The following is a 20,235-nucleotide window of genomic DNA, read 5'->3' as shown; positions in this document are numbered from 1 at the left end:
CTGATCTGAATTATAAGTGAGTTGTATAGAGAATGTATGTCACACAAGAGTGCTCAGTCCTTCAAGGTTTACAATTCAGGAAGGCAACAATGGTTCCACAGGGATTAGAGATGTGCATGGTTCCGAGTTAGAAGACTAAAACGCAGCATCAGCATACAAAAGGGAATGAGCACATCTCTTAGTAAAAGGTTCCCATTCGATCCATTCTGTTTAAAAGCTGTAATGGATTTGAACATGCTGAAAAATGGCGCATTAATTTCTCGTTTGGCAATGAAAATTAGTGATCCAACTGATTGCTTGTTTAGATAATGAATGGCAGAGCCTCACATGTCATTTATATTCATTCATGCTGCAAGAAAAGCCAGTGATTTAAAAGCCTGGAATATATTTTTAGCACCACAGCTTTTTTCTCAGGTGCTATGGCCAGGTCAGCAATTTGATTTGAAGTGGGAGTGGCGTGGAAGGCCACTGTGCAAAATTGAACCAAATTCGACCTGCAGCATGTTAAACCATGTGTAAAATCCTCGCGATGGGCTTAGAAAACGATCCCTGGCTGGAGCTGCAGCCCCCCTCCCCCCCATCTCTGTCTTTAGGGATGGTCACGCTCATTTCTGTGCACCACTCATAGGAGCCTTTGAAGGAAGAGGAATGTCCAGCAGCCCATTAACCTGCCCTGCGCCTGTGAACCGATTCCTGACACACACGCAGACACCAGGTCACAACCTCTGAGAAAAAGCAGCCGCCTTTTCACACAACATGCAGGTCTTTCTTTGGTTATTGCATGCTATCGGTTTTTTTTATTGTATTTCCAAGACTCCAAGAAAGATCCTCTTGTAAAATTTCCCAAGTGATAATAACTGTCAGTTTTGCAGTGACACTTATTTTGAGTTGTCTAGTGTTGACTGCAGGCTTGTTTGTCTGCTCATAAAGCTGTTATGACTCTGGGGCGGCTGTTCAAAACTGTCTAAAAGTGTTAAATTAACTCTGCTAGCTGTGGGCATATTTTAATACATTAAATCACTGGCATGGTGATTTTTGCACTCACACACTTAAGACTCACACTGACAAAAACATGAAGTGGAGAGTATCATTATTACTTCATTTTAGAGCCTAGGGTCTGTGGTGGTACACAGTGGCCTGTTATGACCTTATTATATTTTTATGATGGCCCCAAACTATCACCATATTCATGCAGAGACTTATTGTTCTGCTCTGATATTTATGGTGTTATCCTTGTAAAACTGATCACAGGATCACTAATGTACCTTCCCGAAATGCATGTAAGAAAGTAACCTTTATGTCACACGGTGTAATTGTTTTGACAGTTTACCAGAGATCAGAACTATTTCTAGGTGTTCTCCATTGGTGAAGCGTCTTCATTAGTCAAAAAGCGTGGGCGGGACTCTTGCTCTCTGCAGCGAGTCAAAGAGAAAGGCAATAAAGGGAGACAGGAGCTGCACTTTGCCGACGAGCATCTCTGCCGTCCTGCTTCACTACAGTAATCACTGCCCCCGGATCTGCGAAAATACACAGGGACTCCTCTGTAAAAGGCAGAGTTCATCAATGTAACTCCGGTCAGTCCGAAACTGCGCCGTTTACCTGGATAAGTCCATCCCGACGAGAAGAGAGAGAAAGAGAGAAAAAAAAGACAGAGACAAACGCGAGTGGAGTTTTCGACGTAAAATTGTGAAGGAAAAGAGAAGAATATGATCGTCAAGCAGCACTTGATCTTCATCCTTTACAGCCTCTGCGCAGACGTCTTTAAAGGTGAGCGCTGGATGTTGCTGTATAGACGGGTGTGGTGTGCGGGGAGGTGGTGGCTGCGTGAAGTGTAAAGATCATATGTGATCATGTCACACGTGAGTGCAAGTATTCAATACAAAGAGAGTTGATTTTCCTCTAAAATGATGCGTGTTTGCGCAGCAGTTTTGGCCGGAGGACGGTTGTCGTCTGCTGTCAGAGCCGACTGTGCTGGAATGCCTGGAAGTTGAATTGTGCAGTGCAATGAAAAGCAGAATGCGGGTGCACAAGTTTTTGTATCAGAAACAACTTGGATGTTGCCCTTCCTTTGGTGGGCCATTAAGTGACAGATAAAACATCAGGCTGCAGATGAGTCGCCTGCAGTCACCTCCTGTTTGTCTGTTCATCCAGTTATGTCCCCTGGAGCTGACACAGGGATGCACGAAAGGTTACAGCAGCTGGTGGCGTGCGTCTTGTTTGTTGTGTGAGATCGGTGTCATTGAGTCGATCATTTATAAGTCATTGTGTCAGGTCTCTTTGGGCCTTTTTTAAGTAATTCCACTAATGACTTTAAATCAGTGAATTTCACAAGAATGCTTTGATATAGCAGTGGCTGCAATTGAGTTTAGAGTGTGTCTCCAGCACGGCCAGTTTGCGCACTGTGTGTGAGTGCAGGCAGAATGTGTGTGCGTGCGGACGCATTCTCCAGGAGTGTCTGTATGCATTACTGACCGTGCAAGCCATGTTGTCGCTCATTCAAAGTTGAGCTGCTGGGATCAGACGCAGGTAAGGTTGCCTGTGTGGTGCCTCTCTGCAGCCGGGCATCAGTGTCTCCTCATGACAACTCCCTCAACTCCCCACAGACCGTCCCGCTCTTGGACATGCTTGCGCAGCCACCGCCCTGTAGGCGACCGGTGCGCAGATACATAACGCCTACAGCAGAGGGGGGAGGATGGGGGCTGTCAAAGCGGTTCATGTCAGGAACTCCCAAATCAAAGCAAACGAAATCCCACACTGACCCAAATTTGACAAAGATTTTGTCCCACATGTCATCAGAAGGAATGATACCGTAAACAGTAGTGAGGAGATAATGGTGGTGAGAGTAACCTGTGATCAGGGTGTTCTGATAATTCTGAAGATTTTGAATTAATTGAAATTATTTATGTTGAGGTTTCCTCCAAGGAACAAACATAGACCATCAAATCAGCAGGAAACCTATAGTCAGACTCTCTGCTGCTCATGTAACTTCCAAATTGCATCATTACATCAAAAAACAATTCTTAAATGAGTTCTATTTCAGTGTGAGTGTTTCTGCCACATGTCAAATAATTTTAATCCAAGTGTCAGTGTTTAAGAAAATGCACAGCTCAGTTTAACTCAATTTCTAGGCAGCTTAATGGTGTTAAATTTCTCTCTAAAATTACAAAATGATTATTATTATTTGCCTTGATGTATGTTGATTTGGCACTCTTGCAGTCTTTCCCTTTGGCAAGTTTACACCCCACACATTTGTTTCATCTCAATGAGCTGTCCAACTCAAGTGGTGTATATCCAGCTGTGACCTGATGACACATCTAGCCACATCCACCTCATGCCATGCCGACTCAAGGCGTGCCCCCTTTGGAGTTAAATGACCATGCGTGATTTTGCATGTTTTATTAACGTTGTAGACGTTACATAACTGCTTAATCTTCTTTGAAAAGCACACCATTTCCATCCAGGAAGCCATTAGTGTCGGTCCATGTCAGTACTGTATGAAAATGAACTTGCATGTACATGGAAGTAACTTTGAAAACCTTTTGATAGTGCATTTAAGGATACCTAGGATTACTTAGGGTTTGAGAATTGGCCAACGGTAAGAATTGTGTTCTTGGACTATATTGTAATACAGCCATACAGCACAAACAGTAAAAGTCAGTGGTGTTAAAAGGATGTGAATGTGAATTGAACGCCTTTGTCTCACCCTCCTGTTCAAAGTGTGTAGGAGAAACTATTTCAGCCGTAGTAGTAATAGTTTCTCCTTTCACGTTTTCAGCAAATGTGAAAGGCCCTATCTAGAGCCAGTGTTTGGTTTGTCCTTCAACACTTGACCTGTGTGTAACATTTACAAGGATCTATTGGCTGAAATTGAATATAATATTAACAGGTATGTCTTCATTAGTGCATAATCACCTGAAAATAAGAATAGTTGTGTTTTCCTTACCTTGGAATGAGCTGTTTCTATCTACAAAGAAAACAGGTCCTCTTCTATGGAGTCCACCATATTGAACTGCCTTGCTTCTACAATATCTCAGAACGAACAAGTTCACGGCCACCATAGTTGGCGGCCACCCTCCCCTTCTATGTAATCTGAAACTACACCGATAGATGCCTCTAAATCCTACACACCAGATTACCTTCCTGCACATTTAAATCTCTGCTGGATACTTTTAAAAATGTGCTAAAAATAATGAAAATGGTTGGAAGTAATATACTGAATATGTGTTGTAGTTAATGGGCTTTATGGAAAACCACTGGTATGTAGGTTTTTTTAACATTGTTGCTGGCCTGCCAGGATGCTCCATGTCCCATCTATTTAGATTTAAGTTTAAGTATCCAGAATAATGAATGAAATATTAAAACATGCTTGAATCTCAGATGCCAATCATGGCTTTAACAATAGAATAGAAATACCAAAAGTCCAACTTTCAACTAATCACTTCGCTCTTTTTTTTTCTTTTTAGTGGACATTATACATTGTTGCATTATATTGTTATTTCAATATATGCCATATCAGAGGGTCGATCAGAAATAATGCTTTTCCTGCTCTGGATTCCATCTGGAATACTGTAATATAAGGCTCTAAGGGACAAGGGCTAGCATATGATTTTGTTGCTATAGAACTGTTAGCATTAGCATCATTAGCTAACACAACAGTGATAACAGTGTCGAGAATAAAAATGGGCAGCAGAAAGCAAGCCCATTTTGCAACAGATTTTGATTCATGACATCCTGCCAGAGAGAACAAGGCACAGCGAGTTTTATCATCATGTCTAAGAGCTCTGCTAAGATAGTGCCTACTTCAAACGCTACTTTAAATATTTATGCTATGTGTCTTAAGTTTAGACACATGAAGTAGTAGTGCCCAGGGCAGCACCCCAAAAGAAAGCACTGAGAGAGCACACACCTCCGACAAGGCTGCAAATTTGTTATTAAAATGGTCTGACATTTCATTAGGATCAGAATCCGCTGCAAAATAGACACATATGCCAGATTTTTTCATTCGAGTAAGAGCAGTAGTATGTGGCAGATATTCAAAGAATTCCCCATCTTGCAGTGTTAACAAGTCATTTTAATAAACTGATAATGTGCATCTCGATCAGGTTCTGCACTAGGCCATGCTTTAACCTTTCACCAAATTTCATTCAAATGTGTTAACAGCTTTTGAGATATCACGCTCGCTAACAGACAAACAAACCAATAAATGGGACTGAAAACATAACCTCCTCTGCGAAGGTAAGAAGGTGCATGCATCTTCTGTGCGATCACAGCTTAATCGACAGTTAAATTAGAGTGCACCGCATCACACACTGCAGTGATACTGTAGGCAAGACTTCAGCCTCAGCAGCTCTGTTCATGCTTAAATGCTGAGAGTCATTTCATGCAGGCTCATCCTTCTTAGAACAACTACACAACATTAGTATTTTGCTTAAATGCATTGCTGGACTGTTATCTATAGCTGAAGCCTATGGAGTGCTACTGCCTAAATGTTTAATATCCTGTAGTGACAGAATAGATTAATTCTTATGTTGAGCTACTGTATATCTATTCTCTCCTCTCTATTGTGTGCTTTGTGCTTCTGCTGTGAATGTGAGGTCCTGTTGTGCCTGTATGTGGGAACTTATGTCACTCTGTGAGGTGTTGGTGTATCACTGCACCAGAATCATCACAACATATTTCAGCAAAGGGAGCTAATGCAGACACCTGACAGACTTGTCAGAGGCAGTTAACAGGTTAGGAGGGAGGCAGGATAGTAATGCTAATTAGCCATGTGGTACGGCTATACTTAGTCTGTTTGCCGACCTGTGGGCTAGTTGTGTCAGAGATGTAAGTTTTATGATCTGTATTTTTCTTTGCTGGCTACAGCTTCTCTGGTTTGGTCTGACATTCCTTCTTCTCAAGTGTTTCATCACTTTCCTTCTTACAGAGCCCAAAAAGCTCCCATACCGCCGAGGGAACTTTTCTTTTGTTTGAGCATGGAGCCTTTCATCATTTCTTATCTCGTCAGATATTTTGGCAAGTACAACCTGCAGGTGACATTTGAGCGTTGGTGTGTGTTTGACCAGAACGTGTGGGGGCAGTAATGAGGAGGGCAAAGTGGAGAATAAATGAAAGTGGCTCTCTTTTTTTTTTACTGCATTTAATCTGGTATCAAAACCACAGACATGAAAACTACAGATAAAAAGAGACAAGGAGGTTGAGGATGAATAATTCCCTCATAATGTAAATGAAAAATCTACTCCCTGATTAGGGAAAGAATTGAGGCAAGTCATTAAAAATGCAAAAGCGTCTTGTCAGATGTTTGATAGGTCCTTTAAATATTGGCCTAAGACAAGAACCATACATTTTTGAGGGTTAAGACGACTACTTTGATTATTAAATTGAATTTAATTTGTGACATACCAGCTCATGTGAGATGATGAGTTGTTATTGAAAAGTTACCTCAAAACATCTTAATCATCTAACGTCTAACCATGTAACACAACTTTTGCCAGAACTTTGACAATCTTTAGAACCTCGTAAAGTTCCCAAAAAAACATATATGTATCTGAAAAAACATTTTGGTGATTTGCAGTTGTTTATAATTCAATAATGACATGATGAATAATAGAATAATAGAGTAGTTTTATTTGCATAATTTTAAAGGAAGGTAATATCTAAAACACCAATGTACTGGATTCCAATGAAAGCGCTAACCCTAAGTATCATGTTATGCACAATACATACATGCATATTCATGTATACATTATATATTATAAAATGCTTTGCATTATTTAAATCTTTTCATTTGCATTCATCAGGATGGAAATTCCAACAGATAAGCAAAACAAACTGAATATATATTAATTTGAACACATTCTCTGGTCTGTATGCATATGGTTAGGATTCTGCATATTATGTCACAAAATCCAATCATCTTTCACCAGCCTAACAATAGTGTAAAATATTCATTATGTATAAAAACAAAATTAAACACAGCAGAGTTTCAGAGGGTCAGGAATAAAATAAAGAATTGACATGTCTCATTTTAGCTTGCTTACTTATTATAGAATGCAATGAAGAGTAGCCATTTCTACCATTTAAAGCCCAGCAGCAGCTGGGCTTTAACACCCGGACAGTGAACAGAGATGTGATTAACTGTCCTACCTGCACAGTCAATTTGGAATTTTTGCGTGCACTATATGATGGCATCAGTTCCCAGCTATTTTATGTGAAAATGGAGTTCTGTTTCAGCTTGGATCTTGGTGTATCGAAAATCTCTTGAATTGAATACATATTGGACCCAAGCGAAAGTGAGCCCCAAAATGTCACATACTGTGAGACATGGGGAGCCTGTGAGATGTATGCATGGGCGCATCTCCTGTGGGTTGGAATAATCAGGCAGCAGGAATAAGCTGGCGGAGCTGAAGGCAAGGTATGGCAGAAGAAGGTGGTTTACATTCAAGGATACCCGTTCCTCACCGCTGAGGGTTAGCTTATCCCTGCACAACGTCTCCCAGCTGCCAAGTGCTGGCTGTGGTGCTGTGCTGTATTCCACTGCAAATGAATAATCCAGTAGGGGACAAATGTTCCCTAAAAGAGCCACTGCTGCCCTGCTTGCTTTCTGTTGACAGATATACATCTGTAGGGATAAGCTTCAAGCCAGAGGCAAATGTGCTCAGACAAGTGGGGAACGGGCTTAAAGATTAGCTGCTTGCTGCCCCAACTACGCCGTGTGCTGTCAGTCTCCCTTCGCCATGCTCTTTGTCATAGCACTTTTACACGCCATGCCCCTTCTGAGTGGGTATAAGCTTAGCAATGAAGATGATAGACTGTAAGGGAAATTACACCATTAAAGATTATTTTGACCTATATTTGAGCAAAAGTGGTTAAGAGATTTTTCTACTTGCCAATAAGCCTGTCTCAAGATACTCATGATAAGTTGAATGCCACAATTGGTCACACTGAAAAGTGGTTAAAGCAGTGCTTACATCAATCTCAGACTCCTGAAGAGGCACCTGTGTTCACACATCTTAAAGGGGAAATCCACCGTAAAACAGAATTTACATGTATTCCTATCATCTCGGACAGCTGAGTCAATATTTCGGGACATGAAGGGCTCGCTGCCACAGCTGAAACCCAGAGAGCCAAGTGTTTCATTTGTCATGTTGTCAAGTAGCAGCCGATACTCTATTTACAACATAAGGAGAGCTGCTGTATATTTCAAGTTTTAGAGCTGCATGAGACTGACTTCATAGACGTGGTAGGCCGACTTTATATCATTATTTGCAAACAAACCCCCTGTGAATGGAGGCTGGTGGAAATAGTTGGAAATACGTAATGCAGCTAATTGTAAGTCTGTTCATGGTGGGAATATGCACATTTATTTCACAACACTGCACTGTCCTACTTGAGTTGCATCTTTAGTAAACTGTGGCTCTAGTCTGACTCACAGGATGTAGGCTGTTGGTATAAGCCTGCCATTGGCCAACTATTTCAGTCAGCATTCTCCTACCCTTACTCTATCTGCATGTTATCATTTTCAAAGCCCCCCCTCGCTAACTGAAACAGCAAAAATGTCCAAACTAGCAACCTGCACTGGGAAAATGGTAAGTTACCCTAACCCTAATGCTAATAGTATGAACATAATCAGTCAGCTGACAGCTGCTATCTTTTCCTTCCACCAAAACAAGTTCCCCTGACACTATTTTGCAAGGGCACCATGGCTCAGTCCTGGGCTTAGTGCTCTCCAAGATGATTGTGATTGGTTTAAGGAAATACAAACAAGCCAGAGCGCTTTTTTACTAATGATTATCAATTCAGCCAGACCTTTCTCCAGCGCTCTCCAGTGTGGAGTTAAGTCTGGCTTTACTACTGTGGCGCAAACATATAGGAAAAAAAAGAAAAAGTTAGATTTAGATTAAATAAAGTTTGTTATCTAAAAGAATAATAAAACATTCGTATATAAGATTTACTTTCTGTCAACCATGCAAACATATTTGAATTATTCCAGCCCTAACTCATTGTGTTTACCACACAACACACTGTAGTTGTCAAAAAAATAATAGAAATAGAAAAAATATAATTACTTTTTCAGACAGCAGTGCAAACTGGAGTGAGTCAAAGCTTGAAAAATCTTTCTTTTTAGACAGTATGTGATTTAAAAAAAAAAGAAAAAGTGTCCACTAGGGTTGGGCCAGATGTTACCATTTTTACATTTTTCCTCAAACTCGTTCATTTTGGTCAGTGTAAAGTGCCGCTGAACCACAATCTGAAACTGAGCAGTGGTTCTCACTTGTTATTCAGAGACAGACCATTAAATTAGCAAAGTAAAATGACACACTGCCAAAAAAGTTGCCGCCCGAAAAACAACAATCAGAAAGTTACTGTAAGCTAGCTTGTTAATGTCTGAATACTAAAGCATTTTCACTATTTATGATGCAAATGTCATATGCAGTCCATCACTAAAAAGTTAAAGGTGCTCAACATAAAACCATAGTCTATTAAGATGTAGAATTGATCCTACATGGATATGTACTGAAAACAGACATAAAAACAATAACAAAAATGGACTCAAACCGTATTTGGATAGAATCTGCAACGAATGGAATGAAGAACATTTCTCATTGAAGTTTTGATGAATGAGATTCGACTGTGCTGTCGGAAAGGTGGTAGGCGTCTGTTCTGTGAGAGGTTTATTCATTCCCTACATTTTAGTATTGTGCCCGAAATGAAGCCTATACTTCATTTTATGCCTGTTTGCAGTGTTGACCTTTACCAATCTCTCTTGGCCCTCATCTCTGTTGAAGTGGGCTTTGTGCCCGACTATGGATGAGCCTCTGAATCTCATTTAGCCCGTGTGATGATCTCCCTTTTCTCTTCTTGCTGCAGTCTTTATGAACAAAGTTAATATTTTTTGTTCAGAAATGACAGCCATACACCATTTCATGACCCAGCAGGCTAGTGATCTGTTTTAGTTATTTTTCAGAGTGGATGTTGTATCACCTAGTTAGTTAAATCACATTTGTTTTCTGTTGTATGTTCATGAGCTTTCCCGATTATTATTACAGAAGTGGAAAAAATCTTCACAATAGTAGTCCTCATTCTGCTAAGAAAAAAATATTAAGAATGTTAATGCAAGTGAAAGAGTGCAGGATGTTAACCATGAAATATTGGGAGCTTCATTATGTGGTTGCCATAATAGATGTCCCTTTCTGCCTCTGCTGTGAATGTTTGGGAGTCTTCCAAAAAGAGTGATCGACTATCAGAGGTATCACACTGCAACCAAACACCTGGCAGCCTGACCAGAAGTGACTGTGCTCGTTTTGACTTATGTCAGGGTCTTTTGTCAGTGCACAAACAAAGGCAATAAGGGCAATAAGCTGGGGTGCCTTTGTTTAGTGTTGTATGCATTTTATTTAGATATATGTACTCAGTTCACATACTTTCTTTCTGTAGTTGTGTTTGTAGTGTCAATATTTAGGAACATAAGTCCTCAATAAGTAGGAAAGTGATGTGCTAAATGTTTGTATTTTGAAATTAAATGATTGTTGTGATAATATTAGTTTAAATGTGTTTATACATTCACTGGCCACTTGTTTTAAATGTTTCTATTTGTATGTGTTAACACAGAAATTCCATCAGTCCTATATAGTCAGTAGGACTTTGCATCACTGGGTTGCTGTGCTCATAAAGCCCCTTCAGTCGAGCAGCCAGGCTGGACGTCTGAGCTCCAGATAAAGGAGGCTCTGTTGCACTATCTTTAGAAATTTGATAGCTTGCTGGAATAAGTCATGCATTTTCATAGACTTGTAAGCAGCAAATCATGGCAAATGTAGTTATTTATTCCAGGGTAATGTTTTGCATTTTATGGCTATATGATTGGATATGCTTTCTGCACAATACAAAATTAAAGACCCTGAAAATGAATAGAAACGATGGAAAGGAAAACCTGCTAAGAACAGATTGTTGACTTGTGAGAAAGGTTTGTAACCATTTGTTACAAAAATTAAATCATTCATATTCTCAGCCTGCTGAATCCCTCCCAGGGTCATGAGATGCTGTGGACTGTCTTAGCAGACATTTTTCAGAATGCAGGCAGGTGCACCTGGCAGGTCGCCTGGCCATCACATAGGCCATCATGCATTAACAGACAATAAAGCTCATGTTGCCAAGCAATTTAACGTCTTCAGTCCACAATAGACTTTAATGTCTCTAAATATGTGACGAAAACCCACAGGAACTTGTGGAAAGCATGCCAACTTAAAGAGCACACGCTGTAAAACTTAACAACGAGGAGGCTAATTAAAAGTGTCTTCAAGTCTGGCAGTATTTCAGAGTATTTCGTGACATTTCCCATGTGCTTTTGGTTTTTTCTCTACTCCCCTGTGTTGTTATCAGTGCAAAATAAGTAAAGCGACTGTTTATGTGCCTGAGAGCATCCTGAAAAAGAATTGCACCAGTCCAACCCGTTTATTTTCTTAGCGCAATTAAATTTGACAATTTTATTGAGCAAACTTGCTTGTAGTTACCAGTGGACTAATTCCCACTGCATATGCTGTCTGAAGGCAGTAGAACATGCAACCAAGTCTTTGCATCTTCACAGTCACATTATAGAACCAGTCCCTGACGGTTTTTAAGAAAAGTTCACTGCTGCATCTGTGAGTAGTCTTTTACTTAGAATTATTGTCGTTGTTGGAACAAAAAGCCACAGAGGAGCATCCTACACATGAAAGATAGCTCCTTTTCAGGTTGTGCCTTGCTGATAGTTCTGTCTTATTCTTGGTAACCATATATATCACAATATGGGCTGGACTAAATGCTGTGCTTCATACACACATCTATATAATGCTGTGTAGCCTTTATATAATGATGTATTAAAATGTGCACTGCTTTAGAGAGTGAAGGTTGCAGATAAGTCTTTCCAGTACATAATGTTTACTATAATCAAAGTCACCTATATACACACTGTGCAGACCATTTTTCTTTAATTCCGCATTCCCACTGATGGTATGCTGTTAACCAGATCTGGTCATGCTTATATGTTAATCTTAAAATTGACATTACTGCTCCGAAGCTAGTTAATTAAAAAAATATGTTTTAAAGAAAGTCTGTTTTGTGAATGCACTGAATAAACAGAAATATTACAAATTCTGCTGTAACAACAGTAACATTATTTTGTTCTCCATCACCATCCCAAAAATCTAACTTTGGAATAAAGACACAAAAAGCACAAACTTAAGCTCATGCATGTTTATACCCTTTTATTGACTTCCTCTTTAAAGGCTTCCCACGGGTCTCTAAAGCTGGAGTGTAGATACTGAATGCAGGCATATTTGCAAGTGAAGGTGGGGGATAAAAGCATTGAAACTCATGTCCTCATAAAGAGGGATCAGCAGTCTGAACGGGAGCTGCATACCGATGCAAGAGATGCCAGTGCTCAGAGCCAGAGAGCATGCTTTGCTGAAAAAAAAAAAAGCCTTAAAGCCGCTAAGCTGAGAGCAAGAAGGGGAAAGGAAGAGAAGGTGTGAAGCAGGAAGGCACACAAACTGCAAAAAGCAGAGAGGAGTTTCATAGTGTAATGTAAAATACATCTGCAATTTCCTCTACCTGCTCTGACTAGGAAACGTAAAAGGGATTAATGCAGTTTCAAAATAAAGTTTAAATCATTACGTACATGATAGAATAACATAGTGCACTGTTGTTTCATAATTCATAAATTTTAATTCAGTTGGTTTGGTGTGACTTTTTAGTTGATGTGGGAAAATCTTTTTTTTTTTTTTTTTTTTTTTACACATTTATGTGAGGAGAGAAAGCTTAAGATTTGTACGAGAATTAAACAGTTCAGTGAGTTCCCTGTGTTCAGATGAGCATTACAATTAGTAAAGATAGATGACCTCCTCTTCAAAGAGACTACATTACATTGGGAGTTGTCTTTATGGAGTGTGTTTTAACATCTGCTGACTGCTGCATGAAAGTGACATTCTCAGGGTGTGTTTATTCTAACCCTGAAGCATTATTATTTTAGTTTGGTTTATTTTGGCAGGCATGAACTGTGCCTCTACTCTGCAAGTAAAGTAACTGCTCTGAGAATGAAGGTGCAGTCATCATCATGCTTCCTTACTTTTTTGATTTGTGGAACTGCTGCAAACAGAACTTCTTAAAATTACTTTTCATTATGTGCAAGGACTAACTTTTGGCAGTTTGTATAAATCCATAGGGTTCATATGTTTGGTTCTGAGGGGGATACACAAACCAATCAGGAGAGAGGGTACTTTTCTTGAAAACTACAATGACAGCGCTAAAAATACATATTTATTACAGAATATATAAGCACAAATCTCGTAGCATACAAAATATGTTTTCAGTTAAGGAAAGTAATCATATAGGAGATGTTGCCTACAGAAAATTAGAGATGTTGAGCCCCGCATTTAATTTAAAAGGCTCAGCAGAGCTGAAGGTGAGAATACAGTTAAGTCTGTTTATAATATCACCATCTATAGGAGAGGGGTGTTTTTTTAATCCTCCAAAATTCACTGCAGCAGAACTGTGATTTGCCTGACTTGTGTCAGCAGTTGCGATGGGAATTGCAGATTCAATGTGAGTGTGAATGAATAATGCCAAGAACCATTTGGTGTTTGCAGTGTTGGAACAGCAAAGACGATGTCCATATGTACAGTGTTAAAATAGAGATTTAAGAAATGTTTCACTAATTTAGCCTTTAATTGACCTAGATATCTTAAAAGAGAGAAGAGTTAAGTATTTTAGAATAACCCCGAAATCCCACTGGGCACGGCTTAATAACGTCGCGTCTGTGCCGTGGTTTGGTTTTGTGATCCATGCGTCTTCAAAACCCACCTAGAGCGTTTCAGAAACGGAGCTTCTAGTGGAATTTAGAGCATTGCCTAGAACGGCTATGATCAATACTGATGGCCATGACGGAGCTGGAACTCATTGCGGCTGTGCCCTGTGGAATTTTTGGGTAATAGTTTCACCTAAAATGGTAGAAAACTCTACACTGGGATAAAGAATAGAAGGCGCATATGAGTTTAATTTATAATGGCCACTGTAGTTAAAGTATACATGCTGTGCAGTTCAGTTAATTGCATATTCTCTGAGAGTTTGCATATGTTAACTATACCTGCTGATGTTTAAACAAATGTTGGGCTTTAAGAACATGCATTAATTAAATTTTATCATTAGGGGCTTTTGCTGTATAATTGTTGAACAGGCAATTATCACCAGTGTGTCATAAGGTCACTAACCTTGTAGTCTGAATATCTAAATCAAACAAATTCAGATGAACCTAGGGTCATTATCCTTCTGAAAACATGGCAAATTGCTTGTTTCGCAATTATTCCTTCAAAGTGACTGTGAACAGAGCCTGGAGTCAAAATTATGAAAGTTCCAAATCTAAGTGGATGTAGGGAGTATAGCAAGAAACAACATGAGGATTTAAGTTAGATCTGAAAACATAACTGATGCTAGAAGAAATGCATGCTAGTGCCAACATGGACAGCACTAAACTAGAAAAGCTCATTTGTTTCTAGAAAGTCACACTTGCCTTTTTTTCCACAGAATTTTGCAGTGTCGGCTAATCCAGAAATGGCCAAGAAGGTGGTGCTGAGGTGGGCTGAATGAAGCCTGGTTGCTAAAACCAGCCACCTCTGATGGCAACCACTTGTCACTCAAACCAAGCAAATTAGCTAGAGCAACCAAAATAGTTTTTTAAAGATATTTTATTGGTGGGACATGCAACAAAGGGCCGTAGGTTGGAATCAAACTCAGGCCGCTCAGTACTCAGCTTACATGGCCAAAACTGTTTTTTGAACCAGGCTGTAAACATCTTCATTCCTGCTGTAAAGTTTGACATTTTAACACAGGGGCTTATGGAGATTGACTGGCTTTTTTCAAGCCAGCCTCAAGTTGCCATTCGAGGAACTGCAGTTTTTGGCAGCTCTGCTTTGGCTTCATTTTTCAATTTAATAATAATCATCAAAATTCAGAGAACAGAAATAAATCCTCACAAGCTAAAACCAAGACTGGTTGGAGTCTTTGCTTGAAAAATGACTTCAGCTCTAGTGCAAACTGTACGTTGCTTTTCTTGGAATAAGCCATACCTTTTGTTGTAATTTTTCTCATAATAAAACTGATAATCAATACTGTGTCTTACATTTATTTACTTTAGATACATTTGATGTGTAAAATAAAAAAATAATTGATTCCCTACTAACGGATAAGAACTAGTATTAGCTTCAAATTTAGGAAACAGAGGGGTTGAATGTGAAGAAGAGACACTAGTTTTGTCTCAGTATGAACTTTAAGCCCAATAAGAGTCTTGCCTTCACCATAGTCAGCTATATCTGCTATCTGTTCTAATACCACAGGAAAGAAGTACTATTTTGGATTGTGCTGCTGAAATAGCAAGATATAAAGCCAGGATGGACCCTACAATAAGCTCTTATAATGGCCAGTCTGGATAGACCCTGCCTTTTGTGGGCTCCGAGATGATTACACATTTAGTATCCTCCAGTACTGGTGGAGTGTGAGGACATCCGGTGTGTACCAGGTGACCTTAACTACTGGAGCTGTAGCATCCCCCAGATAATGACCACTCTGAACCCCAGGAGCAGGCTTCATCACCCCATAAATACAGGGACCATATGGACTCTGGGTGGAAAGCTGCAGACAGTCACTTTTCAAATGGACGCATACTTGTAGGAGGCTTTTGTGCTGTAAAAAAAGACTCAGTTGGCATTTTCACAGGTTCATGAAGACTGTGTTTTGTGAAGGCTGTAGTTCAGTTAGACTGACCAAATGGCAGATGTCTCTAAAAGTGTAATGCAGTTTCAGTTGTGGTCTCAACCTGAAGGAAATTATATGGTCAGATATACTGTCTAAATCTGTGGTTGTGGAACATTGCTCGTCAGAGTGTTAAAGTATTTTGTTTAGGGCAAATTCAGGATCATTTTGTAACAGATATTGTTGAGTTTCTATTTTCCAACAAGTTCACCAAAATGTTAACCGATTGGAGTTTGAACACATTACCTACAAAAAAAAGAGGTATCCTGAAACCCAAAATGTGGTTGTGAAGTAGCTCTCAGGAGCTGCTGTAGTGTAACTCAACATACTGATGTTTGTAGACAACACAGCACCACATGGCCCACAGGTCAGCGAGCCTCGGAAATGATGCTTAGGATGTTTTCGGAAAATGGTGTGGTTCCTTTGAAATAGAAATTGATCACTAAACCATACAGGATTTTCATGGCTTGGAGATGATTAAAAATTTAGATCATCTTCCTTCTAAAAGGCAACACAGTGTATGGACTTTTTCTGTATGTATGGATTCAGCCTTGATTGAACAACCACTGTGGGAGGTAGCTTGATGTAGAAGTAGGCTCTTTGGATCCAATTGCTTTTTGTGGTACACACCAACCAATTCTGTGATGCTGGGCTTAAAGCACCAATATGACTCAACCAGGGATTGCCCATCAACAGTCTGAAGGTCTGTTTCATAGCCACAAGATTCCTGAAGGGTCTGAGTTTTTCATAATGTGAAGCGAATTATAAGATGTTGGATATTTTACATTGTGTGATAACCATTACCATCACAGTACTATGTCACAATAATCAAATCAATAAATAAACAAGAAAATATAAAATAATAACATCATAATATTTGAAGTTCCTCAAATAGGTTTTGTTATAATACTTTTGTTTCCATAACAATAAAAAATAAAAAAATGTGTAACAAAAGAAAAACTTTCGCTTTAGCATACTTTACCAACAAAAACAAATTCACCCTAATATTCAGACAATTATCCACATAATTATAAGCCATGCTTGGTACATTGCTGATTGAATGAACTTGAGACAGACACAGATTGGAGACTGTGTGTTTGCATGTGTGAACATCTATGGCAATGGTCTGTGTCTGTTAATGTCTGTGTGTGTGTGTGTGTGTGTGTGTGTGTGTGTGTGTGTGTGTGTGTGTGTGTGTGTGTGTGTGTGTGTGTGTGTGTGTGTGTGTGCGTGTCATAGTCTGTGCATGTGTGAGCAACCTGGATAACATCACAGCGACTGTAGTCAAGCTTACATTATTGACGCAACCTTGTGCTCAACTTAACATAATGCAAACTGGATGAAACAGTGCCACAACTAAACTCTCTCTGACCTCATTTACACCTGGTATCAACATCTGCTGGATACGTTATCTGGATAATGACATCTGATCACAGGTCTTTGCATTTCACCCCTGGGTTAGTGTTCTGCTTATCTTAATTTTACCCCTGCTGTGATTGGATCTCAATACGCAAATAAGGTAGGTTGAGCTAGGTGACAGTAAACTAGCGTGGTGCATCCCAGGCCAAGTGAAGCGATTCTGCTGTACTATATGCAGTACTTGCTTTTCCTTTGCTGAGGAAGGGCCATCTGTATGTTGTTAGCTGTGTTTCCTCATCACTGCAGATCCACATCTTTATTTACATTCTATGAAAAAAAAAAGTCTCTTCCTCTCAAAACAGAGAAACAAATGGCATTAATACAATCAATTGAGTTTGAACTGTAGACATGGCAACTGGGTGACCATTTACTATGTTTTCATGTGATTGTAGCTGTCACAATATTGCTACTTAGTTTTTTAAATATCATGACAATTACGAAAATGAATACATTGTAATTCAGAGACTCATAATCAATATAATCACAAAGACCACCAGACACAAAGGTCAAACACTATGAGGATTCGGGTCAGTTTCATTACAAACCTTTGAAATATCTAAAGAGCAACAGAAAATGGAAAAAACAATATGTTTCATTGCTGGGATTTATCACATGAAAAAAGGTAATAATGTGCACTGTGCAAGTATAACTGATGATACTTGTAATTGTGTCTGACTTTCAACCGTTCTCGGTGCTCCACTTTTCTCAGTTTCAAAACACAATCAGTGAAACACAATCAGGATATTTTAAGATATTGTTCTTGAACACTGCACTGGGCTGATCTTGAATTACTTACACTTTTGCCAATGGCAACACAGGAGCACTAATAGGAAATGTGGGTTTTCAAGATATTCTTAGCTCCACAGAGGCTTTGTCACATTTATCCCAGATTGACAGACTCCGGTGGGATTTTCACATTCAGTGAAACTATACCTGAAACTATAACCCACTGTCATTTCTTCACTATATGAGACCAGAGTTAGCACTGAAAATGGTGTAAAGTTGAATTTGATTGATTAACATTTGATATGTTGCCTACACCTCACTGAGAATCATGGAGTAAAAGTTTAACATTAATACTCTTCTACACACCCAGATAGTAAGAAGAGTAGTCTTGTGTCTAATTTCGCTCTAATGGCAAAAAAACAAAACAATTTTCTCATCGTCAGTAGTTTCAGGTACATCTTCATTTCCAGAGCGACTGTCATCTGGTGACCAGGTCTCTGGTGACTTTTTAGGGAAAAACATTAGAAAAACAATGCTTTTTATCATTTTTGACATTTTGACACCAGCACATTGTTAAAACAAGTAGTTTGAGGAATACCAGGGAGTTGAGTGCTTAATTGAATGAAATTAATGAATTAAACAGGTTGTAATATAGTTCCTGGTCGCTAAAGACCCATGGTACATATTCAGTCTTTATTGGTGTAGTGAATAAATTCAAGCTTTCCTGCAGTTACAAATAAGCTCCACAATGAGACAATTCTGTTTTTTAGAAAGTATCCAAACTGCATTCCTATAAAATATTTCAAGTTATTGTCTGTATTGCATTACATTACAGGGATGAGTGGGAAATGTTTCCCAGATCAGAGAGTGCATACACACAACAACATGGTGTTTACCTCATCCTGCAGTACACAGAGCATGCTGCTGTTTGATATGTAGTAATGATGTGACATTTTGTAAGGGAACATTACATTTATTGCATGAAAAGTAACACATTTTGAAGCAAGATGCAAGAGTTGTGCTGAATGGCATTCGTATTTTGCTCTTTGCAAAATATTAATAGCCATCAAATTCTATGCTTTAAGAGGGAAATCATTTGATGCATTATTGTTATGAATTAACAGAAACCATGGAAACAGCGTTGTCGTGAAGTCAGAGAGCACAGCTCTTTGAATCGTTTCCAATAATTGGCTTAATACTTAAACATTATAACAGATCTCTCCAAAGAACAGAGATTGGCCACAAGCACATTTCTGCTGAAACCAACATATTGTAGTTTGGTTTAATTATTCACTGTACCATTATTTTGACTTAATGTTTTTACCTTCATGTTATACTGACCCAATTATTTGTATGCAGAGCTGAGTATTTCAGTAATTGAAGATGTAGAGCTGTAGACTGGTTAGACTGCTAATTTGCATTAAAATGAAATTTACTTTTAAGTGAACCTCTAACGGTTGAAAGGTTTGAATATACAGCATAAAGTATGCAGATAGCTGATTATATCAAAAAGCACAAAGCTGCAGCAAATCCTCAAAGGTTGTTCAGAATAGGGAGGATAAGAAAAATACCACTGTGCCCCCCCACACACACACATTTTACATGTATAGCATTAATGAAAGTGATGACTGAGGGAGACTATGAAGGCAATAGTAGTTGAGTTGATAGATTGTTTAATCATTGCCAAAATTGACCATACACCTTAAAAAAACAGCAGATTGGGGCTGAAAGTGCCATAGATGACATGAAACCTTAGCTACTATAAAGTAATGTTTTATTTTATTTTTTTTTACTTCAGATTGATAGAATCTGTATCTAATGTCAATGTAATTCATGTAAATTAATTTCTTGTAAGTACAGTATGATCTCTAAATTTATACACCACATTGAGTTAAATGTAGCAGCAGTGGGTCTGTTGGGCGCTGGGTTGCACATAATGATACCGCACTAGATTAATCACAACATGCCTCTCTGAATCTAGAGTCGAGCAGTCAGCCTTTTCATTAACTATCAAAAAACAATTAATTTTATATATGGTATTAATCAGGACTTTAAGGCCCTGTCTCAGAAAATGTAGTAGTAGTAGTGAAAGTATGTTGCACATTGACAGTATAACTGTGCACAGAGAAGGACAAATTATGTACGATTACCCATTGCTTTCAACACATCTTTTTTTTTGTATGATGTTGCATTTCTTGCTATTTGGTACGAGTTGCATGTGATCATCACTTCTGAGTGAACTGATAGAGTCACTAATGAATCAGAGACTTTATATGCATTAACAGATGCCTCATGGGTGTTTTCCTGATA

General features: G+C 39.0%; 1 protein-coding gene across 3 annotated transcripts in view; it reads left to right on the top strand.

The window, feature by feature from the left end:
* The first annotated feature begins 1,416 nt into the window (after positions 1-1,416).
* cadm2b (cell adhesion molecule 2b) overlaps positions 1,417-20,235 on the top strand; it is a 130,781-nt gene continuing 111,962 nt past the window's right edge. For 2 of the 3 annotated variants that reach the window (XM_051399466.1, XM_051399465.1), the window contains exon 1: positions 1,418-1,767. In XM_051399466.1, coding sequence (XP_051255426.1) covers positions 1,707-1,767 — 61 coding nt within the window. In that variant the 5' untranslated portion in view covers positions 1,418-1,706. Of the gene's footprint in view, positions 1,768-20,235 lie in introns of all 3 variants that reach the window. The other variant, XM_051399464.1, reaches the window with a different exon arrangement.

This window comes from Dicentrarchus labrax, unplaced genomic scaffold, assembly GCF_905237075.1.
Source record: "Dicentrarchus labrax unplaced genomic scaffold, dlabrax2021, whole genome shotgun sequence".
Lineage (NCBI taxonomy): Eukaryota > Metazoa > Chordata > Actinopteri > Moronidae > Dicentrarchus > Dicentrarchus labrax.
This window is presented reverse-complemented; position numbering and strand designations above follow the sequence as displayed.